General features: G+C 50.6%; 4 protein-coding genes across 4 annotated transcripts; 3 read left to right on the top strand and 1 right to left on the bottom strand.

Moving 5' to 3' along the window:
- Positions 1-1,183: 1,183 nt before the first annotated feature.
- On the top strand, positions 1,184-2,304 carry PHACADRAFT_193962 (uncharacterized protein; the record flags this gene model as incomplete). Its single annotated transcript, XM_007394134.1, has 3 exons — positions 1,184-1,255; positions 1,985-2,048; positions 2,102-2,304. The coding sequence occupies 3 exons, from the start codon at positions 1,184-1,186 to the stop codon at positions 2,302-2,304; spliced, it is 339 nt and encodes a 112-aa protein (XP_007394196.1).
- An 8,397-nt stretch (positions 2,305-10,701) lies between these two features.
- Positions 10,702-11,255, top strand: PHACADRAFT_253414 (uncharacterized protein). The gene has a single exon (XM_007394133.1). The coding sequence runs from the start codon at positions 10,742-10,744 to the stop codon at positions 11,207-11,209; it is 468 nt and encodes a 155-aa protein (XP_007394195.1). The 5' UTR covers positions 10,702-10,741; the 3' UTR covers positions 11,210-11,255.
- Positions 11,256-11,711: 456 nt separating this feature from the next.
- Positions 11,712-12,056, top strand: PHACADRAFT_193957 (uncharacterized protein; the record flags this gene model as incomplete). The annotated part of the gene is made up of 1 exon (XM_007394132.1): positions 11,712-12,056. The coding sequence occupies one exon, from the start codon at positions 11,712-11,714 to the stop codon at positions 12,054-12,056; it is 345 nt and encodes a 114-aa protein (XP_007394194.1).
- A 1,142-nt stretch (positions 12,057-13,198) lies between these two features.
- On the bottom strand, positions 13,199-14,469 carry PHACADRAFT_253412 (uncharacterized protein; the record flags this gene model as incomplete). Its single annotated transcript, XM_007394131.1, has 9 exons — positions 14,421-14,469; positions 14,324-14,358; positions 14,110-14,263; positions 13,936-13,997; positions 13,782-13,888; positions 13,633-13,729; positions 13,374-13,514; positions 13,291-13,306; positions 13,199-13,231 (listed from the first exon to the last, which is right to left on the bottom strand). Coding segments are annotated over exons 1-4 (257 nt in total), but the record flags the coding sequence as incomplete, so codon positions are not given.
- Between the last annotated feature and the right edge of the window lie 3,514 nt (positions 14,470-17,983).

The following is a 17,983-nucleotide window of genomic DNA, read 5'->3' as shown; positions in this document are numbered from 1 at the left end:
GGCTCGTGACGACAGCAGTGATTTCAAGAACCCCGAGTGTTGACCCCAATAACATTCAAGCCTTCATACGAAATCATGTAACTCTTCAGCTCACTTGCTAATAAGTATCATGGCCTTACAACCACATGCTGAATACATCAATTAGTTTGGGAAGATATTTGCTTGGCTCAACAGAAATTTTTGGCACAGGTCCCAGTATATGGCCCGTATCCTAGCACACTCTACGCTGGAAACAGGGCCGGGCGCTGTACCAGGGAGTTGGCCACCAGGTGCTCGACCAGCAGGTCAGCGTGCATCTGCTTTCGCAAGTGCAGTGCAGACACTCCTGACGCGACTCACTAATTTTGCATAGCTCCCATGGCATAACTTGACTCTGAGCATATTACTTGGATTTTGCGGAACATGGGGTTGTTGTTTGCTTGCGGGATAACAGCTTTGAGAGGCTCACTCGGTCAAAGTCTACAACTGCATTGGAGTGGTCGATGACGCCTGAGTATTGCGCAGCGAAAAGAAGCATTGGCTTGCTGTGGTGTATACCTGCCTCAAGAAATCCACTTTCTTCTCTCTCCATTGCAGAATATACAGCGCCTTGAGCAAACTGCCCCCCGTCCTCTATTTGTCTCGTACAAATAGACTTACTTGTTTTGGAAGCAGGCGGGACTCGAGAGCGGAATGGCGGGTTAGAAACAGATCTATTTCTGATTCATGTCTCACGGCTAATCTACGCCATCACGGGAAAGCCACAGCCACCGTGTGCTGGCTCGAAACCATCCCATCCCATCCATGTAGAATTGAGCACGCCTTAAAGAAGCGAATGATTCAACACCTTAACGACCAAAGTACTCGCGGCTGCACAATACCTCAGTCCTTGGACTGAAAACTTCCGTCGGTACGCTATAAATTGCCTTGCCTGGTCCAAGCAGAACTGCGACATCAGGAGCTGGCGAGACTGTCGTCCCATTGGCCGCTCCGACTGCACACACGTCTGGCTTTGTTCAATGAGGCAGCAGGATCAGCGATATCGAAAGACGACCCACCCATGCCCGCCCATTCGCGAGGCCTTACAAGGCCGTGCAGGGCGCAGGTTCGGCGGGACCGCCCGGCATGGACGCAGGGTTGACGCTGCTGCTGGACAAACACCTTGCCAGCTGGACGGCGGATATCCGCCTTCTTCATCCTGTGCATGGCCAAGGAGACAAACCACGAGGACGAGCAAGTGGATTACGTCTACGACGTTAGGAAGGAGTACCTCGAGGTAGGCGCGGTGAAAGAAGAGGAGACACACAAGAGGACGAGCGCGGTAGAGGCTGCGTAGTCTCTCGCCGCCATCGGCGTATCCGCCCCACTGCTGTTTGGCAGCCGTTTTATTGTCTATTTGATGTTCTGCCGCTATCATGTAATACTAGTACTGTAAGTTCTGGTACACTCGAACGACACACTTTTTGTCACGCTGTTCGTCTGGCAACAAATATGAAGCGGGTGCAAGTTAACACTGCTCGGGGTAGCAACGCAAGCTTACTCGGGCGTGCCGGCCATGCGCATCGTTGTTTCCATACTTAGCAGCTAGTATTGGAGCGCCGCCGGCTGTGTGGGCAGTCTACACGCCACTACCCGGCGCGAGGGCTGTAAAGTTTCCTCAGCAGCCTGAGTATGGCGGTACTGTTATGATGGGCATGGTGGCATGGGATATCATTTCCTTTTTCGTCTCTGACTCTAGTTTAGTAGTACTGCCTTCGTCGACTCATAGAGCGCAGCTTCACTGACTCACCCGCAGTCCCTTTGACTAGTAGACTAGTCCTTAGGTTAGGCTGAGCAGTAGTATAAATACCCCGCACATGTACAGTAGCACCCCAGCTTTCAGCTCTTTCGTATATTCACGTTTCTTTATTCTGCTCTAACCTCATCTGCGGATAAGGCGATCAGACAAGCTTCAGGCTTGCTAAGAAACCTCTGTCATAACATTAGCTGAAAGCTTATCAACAAGGCGGACCTAAGACAGGTCTACACCACGAAGAATAGTCAAGACGACTACTCCACAAGCAACTGGGGTGAACGACTGCGCCACAGCAGCACACAGACATAACCTTAGGCCTGACAATAGGCACGACTACAACCGATACGACGAAGGACATTGGAGACGTTGTTTTCAACAACTCTGCCCCAACCGATACTACGCATACCAAGGAACAGTACGAGTACCACAAGGACTCGTCCTCTGCAAACCAGCACAAGAAGAATTCATCCGAGAAAGGGACAGGCTTAAAGAAGAAGCCAGGCTTAGAGAAGAACAAGCCCAACAAGTAACTCAACTATCCGCCAGCGTACCACCATCCAGACCACAGACACCACACCCATACGATCAATCTCGCAGACATAGCCGAGCACCCAGCAGGGCAGAAACCTCTACCTCTATCGAAGTAGACGACAAAACACCCGAAGTACAAGGATCACTTCAGGTACCAGAAATCATAGTGGTTGAGGGTCTGGTCCAGTCCGGTCTTTTTCAGAAATTGTGTCGGACCAGGACTCTGACCGGTCAAGGACCAGCACAAGTTTGTGCAGGACCGGACTAAGACCAGGTCCTGGTCCTGTGCAGTCCTCCTTGCAGTCCAAGACCAGCCATGACCAGTCTAGGACTGAATTCAGTCTAAGACCAGTTCAGACCAGTTCAGACCAGTCCTCCCCTGGTAAATATCACACAAATCAACCAATTTCAACTTAGAGTTTCATGTACAAGTGGCACCCTCAAGCTAGCTAGCGTGCATGGAAATGTTATGGATTTCAAGCCAGCAGATGGTCGGGGTACCATGCTTGGCTTCTCTGGAGTGTGAGGTGGCATCAGAGCCTATGAGCTGGGGTAGCCTGGTGATGTGCGAGTATGGTGGAGTGCTATGAGGCCTCCAGATAGCCTAATGCCACCTCCAGGGTGTCCACGCCGAGGTATTTCACAATATGCACACTGGTGGACAAACCCTCAGATAGGTATGAGATGGTCCATCTGGGTGCAGCCACTCAAAGGTGCACATAGAACGTTGCAGTGCTGCACCTTCTGCAGCTTGTTGGCACCCTGGCACTCCCAACTGTGACAGGTGCCTGCTGCATCATGTCAGCTTTTGCTGTCTTCCACTTGTGTGCAGCCACCTTTGTGCATTTCATCTGGTGCATCCTCTCTTTCTCCTGTCTTCCTTGATGAAGGCAGAGGAACTTGAATTGGCCCAGGATCTTGCTGAGACAATCTTAAATGTGCAGGAGGCTTGCAATCAGGGACCTTGAGATCTTGCTCTTCTAAACAATAATGATATAAACTCATACAAGTAGCCAAGATATTGTATAATGCAAAGATGCGCCGGCAATACCAGTATTACAATGATTTTCTTGTTTGTATGAAGCTTGAGTTTCTGAGCGAATTTATTGGCATTCTACATTTATATTACATCTCAAAGCATGTATTTAGAATATATACTACAGAAGCAAACCATTTACATGCTGTATATAACTGTGTGTCTATGCGTGGCAGCCGTGGAACTGTTGACAAGGTCAATCCACAGCACCTGCCTAATTGGGATGCAAGCTGCGGCCAAGCCCAAGCTGAGCCACTAGCTTATGGCTTGCAGTGGCATGCAGCTTGAGTTGGGCTTTTGCAAGCCCAAGCTTGGAGAAGCTGAGCCAAAGCCGTCATATTCTGGGCCAAGCTGAGCCAGATAAACCACTACTTTTGATCAGTCCGTGACTGGTCCTGACTAGTCATGACCAGTCCTAAGGTATCCGAGGCCATCTGGGACCAAGGACTGTGACCAAGACCGGACTGATGTAGGACTGGACTGTACCCAGTCCTAATCAGTCTGGTCTCAGTCTGAGTCCCAGTCCCAACCGGTCCTTAGGACCGGACCCTCAACCACTAAGAAATCAGACTCGAACCATTCGATATTCCCTTCCCGAATCTCGACGTACCCATCCCACCTGAATGACAGGAAGAAATATACAAAGTTACCAGACAACTTCAGACACCCTCCACAATGACAGATACAAATACTCTCATGCGAGAAATGATTGAGGCACTTCAAAAAGCAAACGAACATACCTCTACTCCGAAGCCCCAGAAGTTTGATGGCACACAGCGAATTCAGGACTTCCTGAAAGACTGCGACATCTACTTTAAAGGCAAAGACACAACCAAGGATGCAAAGAAAATTCTCTTTGTACTCAACAACACCGAGAAGAAGCCACACGACTGGTGTCGCACCAAGTTTGATGAATACGAAGCCAGCACAACTTGGCCCACATGGACCAAATTCAAGGAAGACTTCGCCAAAGCCTTTCAGAAGGTGGATAGCGAAGTCGACGCCATCGTAAAACTCGACAGAATAATGCAGTCAGACTTCGACTCAGTCAATGACTACAACGTCGAATTTAACCGATTCGTCAAAGAAGCCAAGTACAATAACCCGAGCACAGACACCTACCTCCAACGTACCTATACAGGAGGACTCAAATCTGTCCTTGCAAAGACTCTCATCCAACGAGAGAAGAAGCCAACCACACTCCAAGGATGGCAAGAAGAAGCACTCAAGCTGGACAACGCAGAAATAGAATGGGACAAGCTCAGACGAGGAAGACAAAGGGGAAGGATCGACAAGACTACCTCTCACTCCAGAGGAAATGGAGGAGGAGGAAGAACTCAGGAACCAAACAAGGATCAAAGGGGTTTGGGTCTACCGACACCGAAACAATACAAGAAGCCAGACCAGAAGAAATAGCTCGACACGTACTACATCTTCTCAGAAAAGGAGCACCTCTGGACCGGTCTGTACACATCGCTTCGATAATCGCCTCAGAACCCATCCTACAAGCCGAACAATGCGAAGAAGAAGACTACATCCTTGCATACACCCCAGGAGACTCCTTCGCATACACCATGCGCACTGAACCAGATGAAATGGCCAAAGATATAGCATCTTTATGGATTAATGCAAAAATCAACCTGGCAATGGCAATGGCACAACAGGCAACGGAGAATACAAAAAACGAACTACCAACTGCTTATCAAGACTATCAAGACGTCTTTGAAAAGCAAGCAGCCGAACGGTTTCTGGAATCAAGACCATACGACCATGCCATCGACCTGAAACCAGATTTCATCCCCAAAGATTGCAAAGTCTATCCGTTATCTCCATTGGAACAACAGAAACTCGACGAATTCCTCGATGAGAATATGCGAAAAGGCTACATACGACCATCAAAATCACCAATGGCCTCACCATTCTTCTTCGTAGGAAAGAAAGACGGAACACTACGACCATGCCAAGACTACCGGTATTTGAACGATGGCACTATCAAAAACGCATACCCACTTCCTCTCATCTCAGACCTTGTCGATCAACTCAAAGGATCCAGCATATTCACTAAGCTTGATTTACGAGCAGGATACAACAACGTACGAATCAAAGATGGAGATCAATGGAAAGCAGCCTTCAAAACGAACAGAGGACTATTCGAACCAACAGTCATGTTCTTTGGACTATGCAACTCCCTGGCAATGTTCCAAGCAATGATGAATGACCTATTCCGCGACATGGTCAACGAAGGATGGCTAGTCATCTATATGGATGACATGCTTATTCATTCATCCAATCAAGATGAACATAGAAAGAGGACACGAAGAATCCTTCAAAGACTCCGCGATAATGACCTTTTCCTCAAACTTGAGAAATGCACCTTTGATGCATGGCAAGTCGAATTCCTCGGAGCACTCGTATCACACAACCAAGTTGCCATGGACCCAGTCAAAATCAAAGGAATATTGGACTGGCCGATACCAACTACCGTCAAACAAGTTCAAGGATTTCTAGGGTTCAGCAACTTCTATCGATGCTTCATCGACCATTATTCAGACATTGCAAAGCCACTCAATGAACTCACCAAGAAAGACAAGCCGTTCAATTGGACAAACGAATGTCAGAAGGCTTTCGAGACGCTAAAACAACGATTTACATCGGCGCCTCTTCTATTAATGCCGAACGCCACAAAGCCATTCCTCATTGAAGCAGACGCATCACTTTTCACAACAGCAGCAGTACTCCGACAACAAGATATCAACGGAGATTGGCTACCAGTCGCCTACCTGTCCCAATCCTTCAACCCAGCAGAACGCAACTACAAAATCTACGATAGGGAATTACTGGCAATAGTACGAGCGCTCGAAGCGTGGTGCCACTACCTAGAAGGAAACCCAAGCGCCACAAAGATCCTCACCGACCACAAGAACCTCACGTACTTCCGATCTCCACAACGATTGAATAGACGACAAGCAAGATGGCAGCTATTCATGTCCCAGTTCAATTATGAACTTGAACACCATGCAGACACCAGACTCATCCAAGCGGACGCCATGACAAGAGCCTCTGCACCAGCTGATGCAAAATTTGACAATACAGAAGAAGTGTTACTACTCGAAGACAAATTCGTCGCCACAATCCTCCTACCAGACTCATTATTCACCGAAGAAGCAATCATTTCTGACATCGAAATCGAAGCACCCACTTCAAGCGTGGATTATAAATTGGCAGAAGACATTCAAAAACATCTTACACATGATGACATTGCTGAACAAGTACGATCAGCACGACTAGGAAAAACAGACGCATTTCCTTTCAAGTCAAACACAAATCAATGGGAAGAAAGAGATGGACTACTCTTCTATAAGGAACGATGCTACATACCAGCAAATCAAGCACTACGACGCCACATCGTATCCTCCTACCATGATTCCCCTGGAGCTGGACACCCTGGACAATGGAAAACAGGAGAACTCACCTGACGCGAATACTTTTGGCCAAGCATGCAAACCTTCATCTCAAATTATGTCCGAGGTTGCGCAAAATGCCAGCAAATAAAAATTAATCATCAGCCAACTATTCCACCTCTCCAACCGATCAAATCTACTCGACGGGACCGACCATTTGCGTTCACAACCTGCGACTTCATCACACACCTCCCGGCATCTCACAGATATAATGCTCAAACGGTCGTGGTAGACCATGATTCTACGAAGGGGGTAATTCTTTGCCCTTGCACGGAGAAGATAGACGCGCTAGGCACAGCCAAACTCTACCATCAATATGTCTACCAAAGATTCGGACTACCAGACGTCTTTCTCACGGACTGGGGTCCGCAATTCGACTCCCAAGTCATGAGAGAATTGTGGAAGCTAACCGGAGTACAAGGACGAATGAGCACCGCATACCATCCTCAGACCAACGGTCAAACGGAACGAGCCAATCAAGAGGTAGAAGCGTACATCAGAATTTTCTGCCAGAACAATCCGCACAGCTGAGCACAGCTTTTTCCCGATATGGAAGTGGCGTTCAACAATCGAGAACACAGCGCCACAAAGCATTCGCCATTCTATCTCATGTATGGTTCGCACCCAAGGATCATCTCCACAGCCTTTCCCAAGACTAAGGTTCCATCCATACAACAATGGCTTCTAGAACGAACCCGCGCACACGAAGAAGCCCACGCCGCCTTAGACCAAGCACAGCATCGCATGGCCTCAAGAACTTACAGGAAGTTTTCACCGTTCCAGAAAGGCCAGAAAGTTTGGCTTGAGATGACAAACTTCCAAGATGGTTATCCCTTCAAGAAACTCGCACCCAAACGTCAGGGACCATTCAGAATCAAAGAGGTTCTAGGACCTTTGGTATACAAACTCGATCTTCGAGGGCAGCGAAAACTTCATGATGTCTTCCACGCCTCGCTTCTCACCCCGTATCATGAAACCGAGCAGCACGGCCCCAATTTCATAGAACAGCCTCCAGAGATCATCGACGGCCATGAAGAACACGAAGTCGAGGCGATACTCAATCACAAGACATTCTATGGCTATGTCCAATACCTAGTCAAGTGGAAAGAACAGCCACAAGCAGAGAACTCCTGGGAACCCGAGTCCCATCTAAAGAATGCCCAAGATATTCTGAACGCGTATAAAAGAAGGCATAATCTGTCTATTCGTTCTCCAGCCAAGACAACTCCAGTCGCAGCTACAACCAGTTCTAAGTCTCCAAACCGGCCTCACTCTGCTACTACACAATGTTTTCCACTCTCGCCACCGTCTACAAGCGCGTCCCCGTCTCCACTCTCACCGAGTCCACCTCCCAAATCCGCATTTGGAGCCCTTCCTCCATCAATCTCCCCAACGTTCAGTACACCTACGATGCCAACGTCTCGGAAAGAGACTCCTACCACGCCCCCAAAATTGCCCAATCCCATGCACCCACTCCAGTCTCCCATGAAAGCACTATCCCTGTTGACGAACACTCAGAACCCCATTGGGACTGGAGCAATGCTAGCGCAGAAGAGATCGAACAAAAATATTGCGAAACCACATATCTCCAACGACTCACCAAAATCCGCAATGATTACAGCGCTGTTGAGCTCCTCTCGCAACTTGCCCAGGAAGAGGACAATGCCACAAAGATATTTGCAAGGACTGTCGCAAGCTTCCATGCTCTCAATGAACATTTCACCGACACTCATCGTGACGCTGCGGACCTGGTACACATCGACAACGAAGGACTCGCAAAACTCAGAACGCAAATTGGGAGGACAGATGTGGAGCACCTAGAAGCGTGGAGGGACTTTGTCAACTACTCGGAAACACATCCCTCGGCAGCACGCATTGTCAACACCGCCCATCGCTATCAATTCGGGCCCTCCATTCACTTCGCCTACTTATTCAACGATTTCGAGCCCATGCCGAACCCCACACCAACTCACTCTCGACCTCTCTCTGAACGCATATCCACCTCGTCGTCCAGCCAGTCCTTTCTCGCGTCCAACCAGTCCTTTCGGTTCTTTCGGGACCAGCCATCTCCTTCGGCGAGCACGCCGTCTCCCCCATCGTATGAGTCCAACAGCCATGTCGCCACCAAGAAATTGGTCCGCTTCTCCACCCAACACAAATTCCTCGATCATTACAATTCCGGATGGACGTCCCCGAGCGCTCTCTCGGATTGGACAACTCCTGCGAAGGTTTCGAAGAGGCAGCTCAAGCGCGAACACCGCCGTCGCAACAAGCAGTCGAAGCCACTCATAGTCATCAAGAAGGCTCTCGAGGAGGCAGTCGCAAAGGTTCAGGAGGAGATCTGGGCCCTTAACTAACTCCGATCGTTGCTCGAAGGTAGATTAGGGGGTAATGTTATGATGGGCATGGTGGCATGGGATATCATTTCCTTTTTCGTCTCTGACTCTAGTTTAGTAGTACTGCCTTCGTCGACTCATAGAGCGCAGCTTCACTGACTCACCTGCAGTCCCTTTGACTAGTAGACTAGTCCTTAGGTTAGGCTGAGCAGTAGTATAAATACCCCGCGCATGTACAGTAGCACCCCAGCTTTCAGCTCTTTTGTATATTCACGTTTCTTTATTCTGCTCTAACCTCATCTGTGGATAAGGCGATCAGACAAGCTTCAGGCTTGCTAAGAAACCTCTGTCATAACAGGTACAATATCCGTTGGTAGAGTGAATCGACGCAGTGTTAAGTATCCGCTTTATTGTCTTTATTCAACCCTCCAATTTTGCTCCCTTAAGACTATAGCAAGCACTCACGAGGTGTGCGGCTGAGCAGAGCTTCGTGAGCGTAATGGTAACAGGTACGCATCAGTCGGCGACATGCGCGCATCAATCCAAGATGGGGCAGAAGCGTGATCCGTCGGCATTCACGTGAGAAACTCGTAGGCGCGGCCTTTGTGGCACTTGCAGGCTGCGGGCAATTTCCATTCCAGCATCCCACTGGTCGCCACTTCCACTGGCTTGCACGTTCAATTCCGCCGTCATTACATAAGCCCGTCCGTGGTTAGATGTTACCCGGCTCAGAGCCTCTCCCGTGCCGCGACCCAGTCTTACTCGCGCGCTTTGCTCATCGCTCCTTCAGGTCCCACAGACGTCTCTTGTCCCGCTCCGACATCTCCTAGCTTGAAATGAGGGATTATATAGCTTTTTCCGCTGCCATAATCGTGGTCTCGTTCATTCTTTTACCTCAATCCCGCTTGACGTTGCTCAACGGAGCGCTACAACACGCTCCGCCACCTCCATATAGGACCACGACATCCGGAGCAGGAAGAGCCATCGTCCTACCGACCACGCTGACGGCATTCACGTTAAGCTCTGTCGGAAATACAATAGAAGGTACGGCCTCGAAGGCTAAACTAGATAGATATCTTAACCATCTGCTGTATAGCGCAAAGACGCCTGGAGACGCATGATGGGGCAGCAGCGTCGATGTGGGGAGTAAATGCATACTCAGATATCGAAAAGGTGCGCTTTACTCTCTCCCTGTGAGCTCGTAAGCCTCATCTTTATCTTGTTGTGCAAGGAGGACATTTTGCATGGCGGAGTTCGCGAAGACTGAATTGACCGCGACACGGTCACGAGTACACCACCTACCAGAGAGCGGAACCTACGTCGTGACAATGAGAAAAACCGTACACCCACAGAACACCATATGTTAAGGCTATCGAAGAAGAGAAGGCGAAGCCCGAGGAAGAGAAGCAGATCGAGGCGCGGGAGAGGGGCTGGTTTTAGGGCTGGGCACGGACAACGTTTGAGGGGCAGGCAGAGCAGAGAGCGGAGACGCTGAATAGGATATGGGTAAGTCCCAGGAAGAAGAGCTCACCAGGTGCGCACACTTTCCAGACGCATAAATGCAGCGTCATTGACATAGACCAGAGGTACTGCCCGTGAACACATGAACGACCAACGCTGGACGGCCCCAGCTTCCTGGGCAAATATCCTGCTTTTTCATTCCTTCGCGACAGGTAGCAGCTCACTCGAAGACTGCGTTCTACCGAAGCCAATGCCTTGGTGCACAACTACAAGTGCTCGTCTATCGCGCTCATCAAGCTCAATGTCTTGCTCTCAACATCTCGGCGAATGCCATCAAATGCCATGCACCCGACGCCGCACCTCTTCGGTGTCGTCGAATTACCCATCAACGTCGTCAAGTCGCAGCGCCCGTCACTTTATACACCAACCCGCTGAGTCATTCGATGCAGTCGTCGATCCATCGGCAGTTCGAGTACGCCGGTACCCAATGCAAGGCAAGTTGTCTCAGGCCTTGGCCTTTGCTCCGTTCAGGATGGCCGCCCCAGGTTCGTTGTACTATGTTCCATGTCCTGGGCGCAGCCAAGGCCTCATAGCTGGTGCGTATCTATGATGCTGAACAGCTCCCCGCACCCGAGGTAAGCCGTATGCTGCTGAGATCTCCAGCGACCACACTGACGCTCTACTAGGACTTCATAGCAGGCCATATTCCGCACTGTCGCGAAAATTACTTAAGCGCCGTTGCCAGCCGCCTCTTCCTTCGTGGACGCTGATGGCTCCTTCATTCGTCCACTGTGCTCGATCTCTGGTTGCACGCCGCAGACAGGCCTGGACGTCGCAGCGATACTATTCTCCCGCCCACAGCGGCCCCCGCATTCTGAGCGTAGATCTTCCCATCGACCCAATAGCCCCTGCAGGCCCGCATTGCCGTTACTCGCCAGGAGAGTTCCGAATGAACTTTTCGGCGTTCTCGCCGAGACCTTGATATTCTGCCGCAGAGATGCGAGGACGAATCGCGCGCTTTTGTCTCTGCCACGCAGCTCCCAAACGCGGTCGTCCCTCGTTTCCGTGGATGATGACAATTCTCTCGACCGTCCCGGGATCAAAGTTCCGTCATGACGAGCTGTTTTGTGAAAAGGGCAAACGAAAAGCACCCTGAATGTCCTGGATCCTGCCAACTCGGCGCCGTCGTTGACTCTATCTCTTCTTCTGCGTCAACATTCGTAACAGGAGAGTTCAGCACAGTCTCTACGCCCTTCTACATCGTGAGTAGTTATGAAATCGCACTGGATTCTCTCGCGCTGACACATCCTCGCAATTTCCTAATCGTCATTTTCGTCAGTGTCGCCTCGGCATTCCTAGCTCTGTCTCCGCATCTCGTTGTTCTTGATGATGGCACGATCGTCAAGCTCGCCAGCATGCCCAAGGTCGTCACCATCGATGCTGGACTCTCGCGGTAGGTCTCTTTCACCTTCCACCGCAACGACATCAGGGAACAGGACAAAACGCATCCCAACTACGGCGGCGACAGCAGCTGCCGGTACAAGTGAATGCTGTTCCCTTCTGGGAGGTTTTCTTTGACGAGCATCCAAGGCATAAATGCTAATATGGAGTCTACACAGGCCACTTCCGCGACCACCAGACACTCCTGTATTGTACCACGCTCTCACTACCGCACTACCTGTTCGCACTCATGTATCTCGCGGTGACTCCTTACCGAACCTTGATCAAGAATTAAGGAAATAAGACGCGCCATCATGTTATTTACGGCAATAAACAGCAATAAACAGTTAATGTAATCTCTCGTAGAATGCAGATAGTAGAAGCGAGATTGAAATAACTGGTACATATGCAAACCGGGACGCGATAAATAATAGCTTCGACGTCGACGCGGGCAGCCCGACAATCGGCAGGGGCAGCTATCGACCGCTGCACATCCACGGCTCGACCATGTATCGGAGCCTGTTTTAATGAGCATATGTTGAGCCGTCATGGCGAGGTATGGAGCAGGGTACTTGCCTAATGGGCAGACGTGGAAGGTCCAGACACCATTTCGTGCGAGTCGGCGGGTGCCTCAGTGATATCACCTTCGTTTGCACGTTCGGCGGACTGCAACATAAGAGCAGTGCCGAGTCCCATTTTGTCGACCCGGTACGCAGGCGATATGCCCGGTAGAGGGTGCGCGGAACCCTCTTCGAGTCCGTCCCGCGGCTCATCTGCCACACGGCCGTTGTCGTGGTCATCGTCTTCAGCTCGCGTCGATTGGCCGTGGCCCAGAGGCTCGCCAATATCACCGAGGAAATCAGAGGGCACTCTGAAGCTGATAGAGAAGCGGGATAAGGTCCGCGCATTGGAATAGCTTTCATTTGCAGAGCTGTTGGCATGACAGAGATTGAGGATGAAGCGCTGCACCAGCAAAGGGGGCTGTAAACAAGAATGTTCAGTCAGTGGACATCTCTGCCTTCCTAGCTCATGGAATAGTCACCATAAATTGAGTAACAACAGTTGCGTAGTTGCTCTGCAAACAGAAAATCAGAACTATCCAAAATAGAAGTACGCCCTGGTACTAATCACAGCAGAGAGATCACTTTCGGAGTATGTGAGGAGTTGCAGAATATTCATAGCTAGAAGGGCGCTGAGAGTTGATGTGTCAGACAGAGTCGTTGCAAATGCTCATGACATCTAGTATCTCACAGAAAATACAGAGTGCCTAGAAGAACATTGCATGAGTCGCATCGTGCTTGCGTAGGAACTTGAAAGAGAGATCATGTACTCGCCATCTCGGAGAAGTACACCTGAAATGGAAAGGCCGAGGTTTAGCTGCCGCATTTGCGTGAATTGCTTGAATGACTTGATCCACGTCAGCACGAGGACGATGATGTCAGCGGCGATCAGGCTACATCTTGTGATATAGAGCACTGGATTCATGCGCATGCGGCATAGATATAATGGTTAAAAAGCAAACTTGAGCAAGGCAGACTTACTCCTATGTAAGGCAGTCAGCATAGATTCATGTCCTGCAACAAGTCTACACATACTCTGTGTTCAGCTTCGGTGAGATGTTGGCGGTGCCACTGCATGAAAAAATTGGTGGAGCGTCCAGGTAAGAGAGTACAATACGTGTCCACAGAAACTAGATCCAAATTAGTATAGATGGCTGCATAAATTGCGAAGAAATGATGCACAATGTTCGTTCCAATGGGAACTATTCCGAGTATCAGCACGATGGCAAGATAGACATATTTTGCCTGCGACCCCTGCCAGAGTGCATACATACGCAGAGCAGAGAACGCTGCACAAAGAATCAGTACAATCTCATGCAATTAAGCTAGTACTCACATGAGACCAGGACTGTACTCATAAAGTACCCGAGGGTGTTAAGTGCGTATCCTGGGATGCACCTTGTGACGGATGCGGTGACTCGTGAGAGTAAACTCTAGTACCGAAAAAAATGCTCCCCTATAGAGTGACATCATAAGGTCGGTTTATCCGTGAAATTCGCCAGACTCACACCATTTTTGTGACGAGGGTATAATATTCAGAAATGGACCGAGAAGCATGTTCCACCGGGTGGTGAATAGTAGCACCGAGGAGACCGTGAACTTCCTTTTCCACGCCGTCGCAATTTCCTGATCGAGTGTTATTGCGTATTCGTAGCAAACGAGACCTAGAAGGGGAGCTGCTCAGTCCAGAATTGCTGCCGGGGGTTTGGGACGTCACAGCATACACAGTACCGAGTATGCTACATAGTTATCTATCAGCCTAGGCACACATGCTGCGCGTCAGTAATACAGCATACATATACCAGGACAGAGGATCCATACCCTACTTGAAACTCCTGCTGAAATTCTTCGCTTGACTGAGCCATGTCTGCTGTAGTATGCTGAGAAGGTCCGCGTTGGTTGGTACAGAAAGCAGCACACTGAGCAGCAAGTTATATATATATATCACAGACTCTCCGGAGACAGCTCAGGAGCAGAATTATACATAACGGCAATCGTCTGATAGTTGATAGTAGAGCACCATGTATGATGCGGCATCTCTGGCAGTATCCGAGTCGGTGCATTCTGATTGTTCTGGAGATCATTCATTGCCGTAAGATCTTGGGAATTTCGTCGATCAAGGTGGGCGTATGAGGCGCTCTTCCTTTCCAATCAGGAATCTGGCCATACTATGATATCGATACAGAAGGATCATCTGTCGAAGAACTGGCGTAACAGGGAAGGAGGACTCGTGGAAGCGTTAAATGAGAGACAGGGAACCCACGGAATGCATACAATTGTGAACAAGAACCTCTGAATCACGGATTGACTGCCAGTCCTGCTGATTTCCTCTGATGGTCATCTCAAGCTTATGATTGAGCGGACGTACAAAAGGGGATAAGTCATGACGCGGGCAACATTGGAGCCCATGGTTGGAGTGGGGCAGTAGCTAAAGCCGCATCTCAGCGCATGAAGTAAATGCAATGAATAGAGTCTGGTAGACGCTGTATTGATCGTCTGTGAGCACAACGTAGGCTTAATACATGGGCGGGTCAAGCAGCAGTGAATAGGTGGCGGCGAAGCGAAAGCGCGGGCAGCATGCAGGCGTGGGCTTTGTGGCGCCGCGTTCGCCCGGCGGCTCCCTTCCTGACCGCCACCACCATTGTACTGGATGTCTACCGGTGCTGTCACCTAGCTTGACAATAACTCGACACTAGGGTCAGCATCATAATACTAGTCTCTCCCTCGTCGATCTTTGTCTTACCTTTGCGCTGTGTCCCCAATCTTGTGCGTCGCGCTTTTTATCTTCCGCTCTGGCACTTCCCGATCCGGGGCGGGTGGGTGCGGGACGCTGCGGAGTGCCCCGTCACCTTCGTGTAGAACTTTAGCATTCGAGGCGGATCAAATTCTTCGCTCCGCCATCCACACTACTGTAGCCCTCACGTCTGGCTCTTCCGATAGTTTAACAAAACCAGTGACGCTAAAGGCTAGATCTTCCAGGAGGCGACTTCTGGATGGCGCAGAGGTGATCGGGCATACGACGCTGATTATTGCTGCAGGAGCAACAGTATATGTTCAGAGCATGGCGGCGTGCATGTCGAAGCTTTGAGGACGTGCGTTACCTCTCGCCTTGTGAACTCGTACATCTCAGCTTCATTCTGTTGCGCAGGCTCTACAGTCGAAGATAACTGGAAGATTGAAGGTACAGCTGGTGCAGATAGGTGTAGGGGGACGGCTGAAAGCGGTGTGCGAACGGAATTGTCCCCGGGCTGGGCGCGGGCAGCACTCGAGGAACTCGAGGCAGAGCGAAGAGCGAGGAGGTGGCATTGCAGGTGTGAGTGAGCCTTCAGGCGATTAAGGTGCGCGTACTGTTCAGACGCATACACGTTTCATTGCTAATGCCGTCCAGAATCAGTGTCTATCGATTTATGTACGATGAAAGCTAAACGACATGGGCTCTCGTGGACGTGCAAGTTATACTGGGACTGCTCCACAACACGTGACTTACTCGCCGCCAAAGGAGTACCCTGAGACGCTCCGCACTCGACCGGCATGAAATATCAGCGTGCGATTGGAAGGGCTTGCTCACGGCGCACAACACGGTCTTCAAACCCCCCTCCCCTGCCGATGCGCCTTGTTAAACACGGTACTAGTATAGGCCAACTCTCTTTACCCTTGCCTAGGATTATCGAACTCTTTATTAGCTCGAAACAGAGCAGAGACATCATATAGTATTATCAGTGGAAGCGGCGTATTGATAGGGTAGGCAAGACCCAACTCAGAAAGCGGTCCAAGGTGGCAGATGAGCGGCGGGTGTTCTCAGGGTACACACACGTGTCGCGTGATGTGTAGAAATCGGAGGGCCAGCTGATGGCTGAGTGGAGAAACTGAGGGCAGAGCAGAGAGGCTGTGGTGCGGATACGGAAGGCCCAGGGATCGAAAGTTTTCGCAGGTACGCATCCCGGTGAGAGATACGCGCCCCATCGCTAATGGTGTTCGGATGCAGAGCTCATTGATCAATACGTGGCGAAGGAGGCTCGGCGACTCCAGAACGACTTCCCCACGGCAGGCAAGCTGTCTGTTGCTGGGAGCGGCGGCGATCTCGAAGCGGCATGCTTTAAGATTTTGTTTTGGCCGACACGAACGCCTCTGCGTGCGACAACAAGGATCTCTTCACCATTATTAACACGCTTCGGATGCTGCCTACGGTCGGCGTTGTCGAGCCCCTCATTGGTGTCGCCGGGACGTAGTGCTCATTCGCACGTCAGCCCTTGCCATCGTCATGCGCATCCGCTCGACGCGGAATCTGGGTCTCACTGGCCTATCGTTCGCTCCCGTGTGAACTCCAAGGCGTGCAGACAAAGTTCTCTTGGCGCAGGGCGAGGCATCCGGGGCACAAAGATGAATCAACGCCTGGGAAGGATACTAGTCGAATCCCGTTATCCCGGTTGTTCGGCAATGCTCGGTGTGGCACGCATCGACGGATAAACCAAGGCTTCCAGGAGATACAATACATCCTTCTCCTAGCCTTCCCAGAGATTGAGATAAACAGAGGTGTGGGAAAACGCCACAGTTCTAGGTGCGGCAACGGCCGCCGGATATCCCCTTCGTGCGATATCCTCCAAAGCCGTGCAAGTTGCCTTCATTGACGCCTCCGGGAGCTTTGTCTCTAATCTGGTCGATGATCCCGTATCGCTGTAGTGCTCCCATTCGCCGCGAGTGATAGATCACGGTGGTGGACCGTTCGTCTCTGTCACTCGCTAACACCGCGTTCTATTGGCTACTGCATCCGCAAGTTGCCTGGGAATCCGGGCAAGATATCGAAGCTGCATTGCACGTGTTTCCAGGCCGTGTGCGCAGCCGAGACAAAGTTCTTCGAGAGGAGCAAGTGCCACTTAATGAAGCACGCTGCTCTTTCACAAGAGAGCATCCCACCTTGGCATCATGCACGGCTGCTGTTTGCGGCACCCTGGTTCCAACGCCTGCACCCACAGCCATGGCCGGATATCCCCCTACCCCGCCTGCAGACAGAAGAGCTCGTTCAGCCGCTGCTCCTAGTCTCTAGGCCCTCAGCCTCCCTCGACTCGATAACTCACAGCTCTTTCGACTCGACATCTCGAACGCCACTATACTCGTCTCCACCTCTTCGCACAGGCTCTTCTCGTTGGAACCGCCTTTTCGCTGCCCTCATCCAACGAGTGTTGCGACGTCTGCAGGGCTTTCGTACTCCGAGATCACCAACGAGATCTACTCCAGATGTAACCCAAACTGGGCCGACGCTGTCTCGAACGCAGATGCAGTGCGCTTTCTCTTCGTGTTTCTATCTATTGTATGCGCGCTTACAGACTTTTGCATAGAGCTCATCTGAGAGCATTACCGTGATATTCACTGTGCCAACGCCGAAC

Source organism: Phanerochaete carnosa (genome assembly GCF_000300595.1).
Source record: "Phanerochaete carnosa HHB-10118-sp unplaced genomic scaffold PHACAscaffold_4, whole genome shotgun sequence".
NCBI lineage: Eukaryota > Fungi > Basidiomycota > Agaricomycetes > Polyporales > Phanerochaetaceae > Phanerochaete > Phanerochaete carnosa.
The sequence above is the reverse complement of the archived record's forward strand: the minus strand, read 5'-3'. Positions and strand labels throughout refer to the sequence as shown.

What these genes read in the sequence shown, in the direction of transcription:
- PHACADRAFT_253414 (XM_007394133.1), top strand. Translation starts at nt 10,742, where the DNA reads ATGAACGACCAACGCTGGACGGCCCCAGCTTCCTGGGCAAATATCCTG.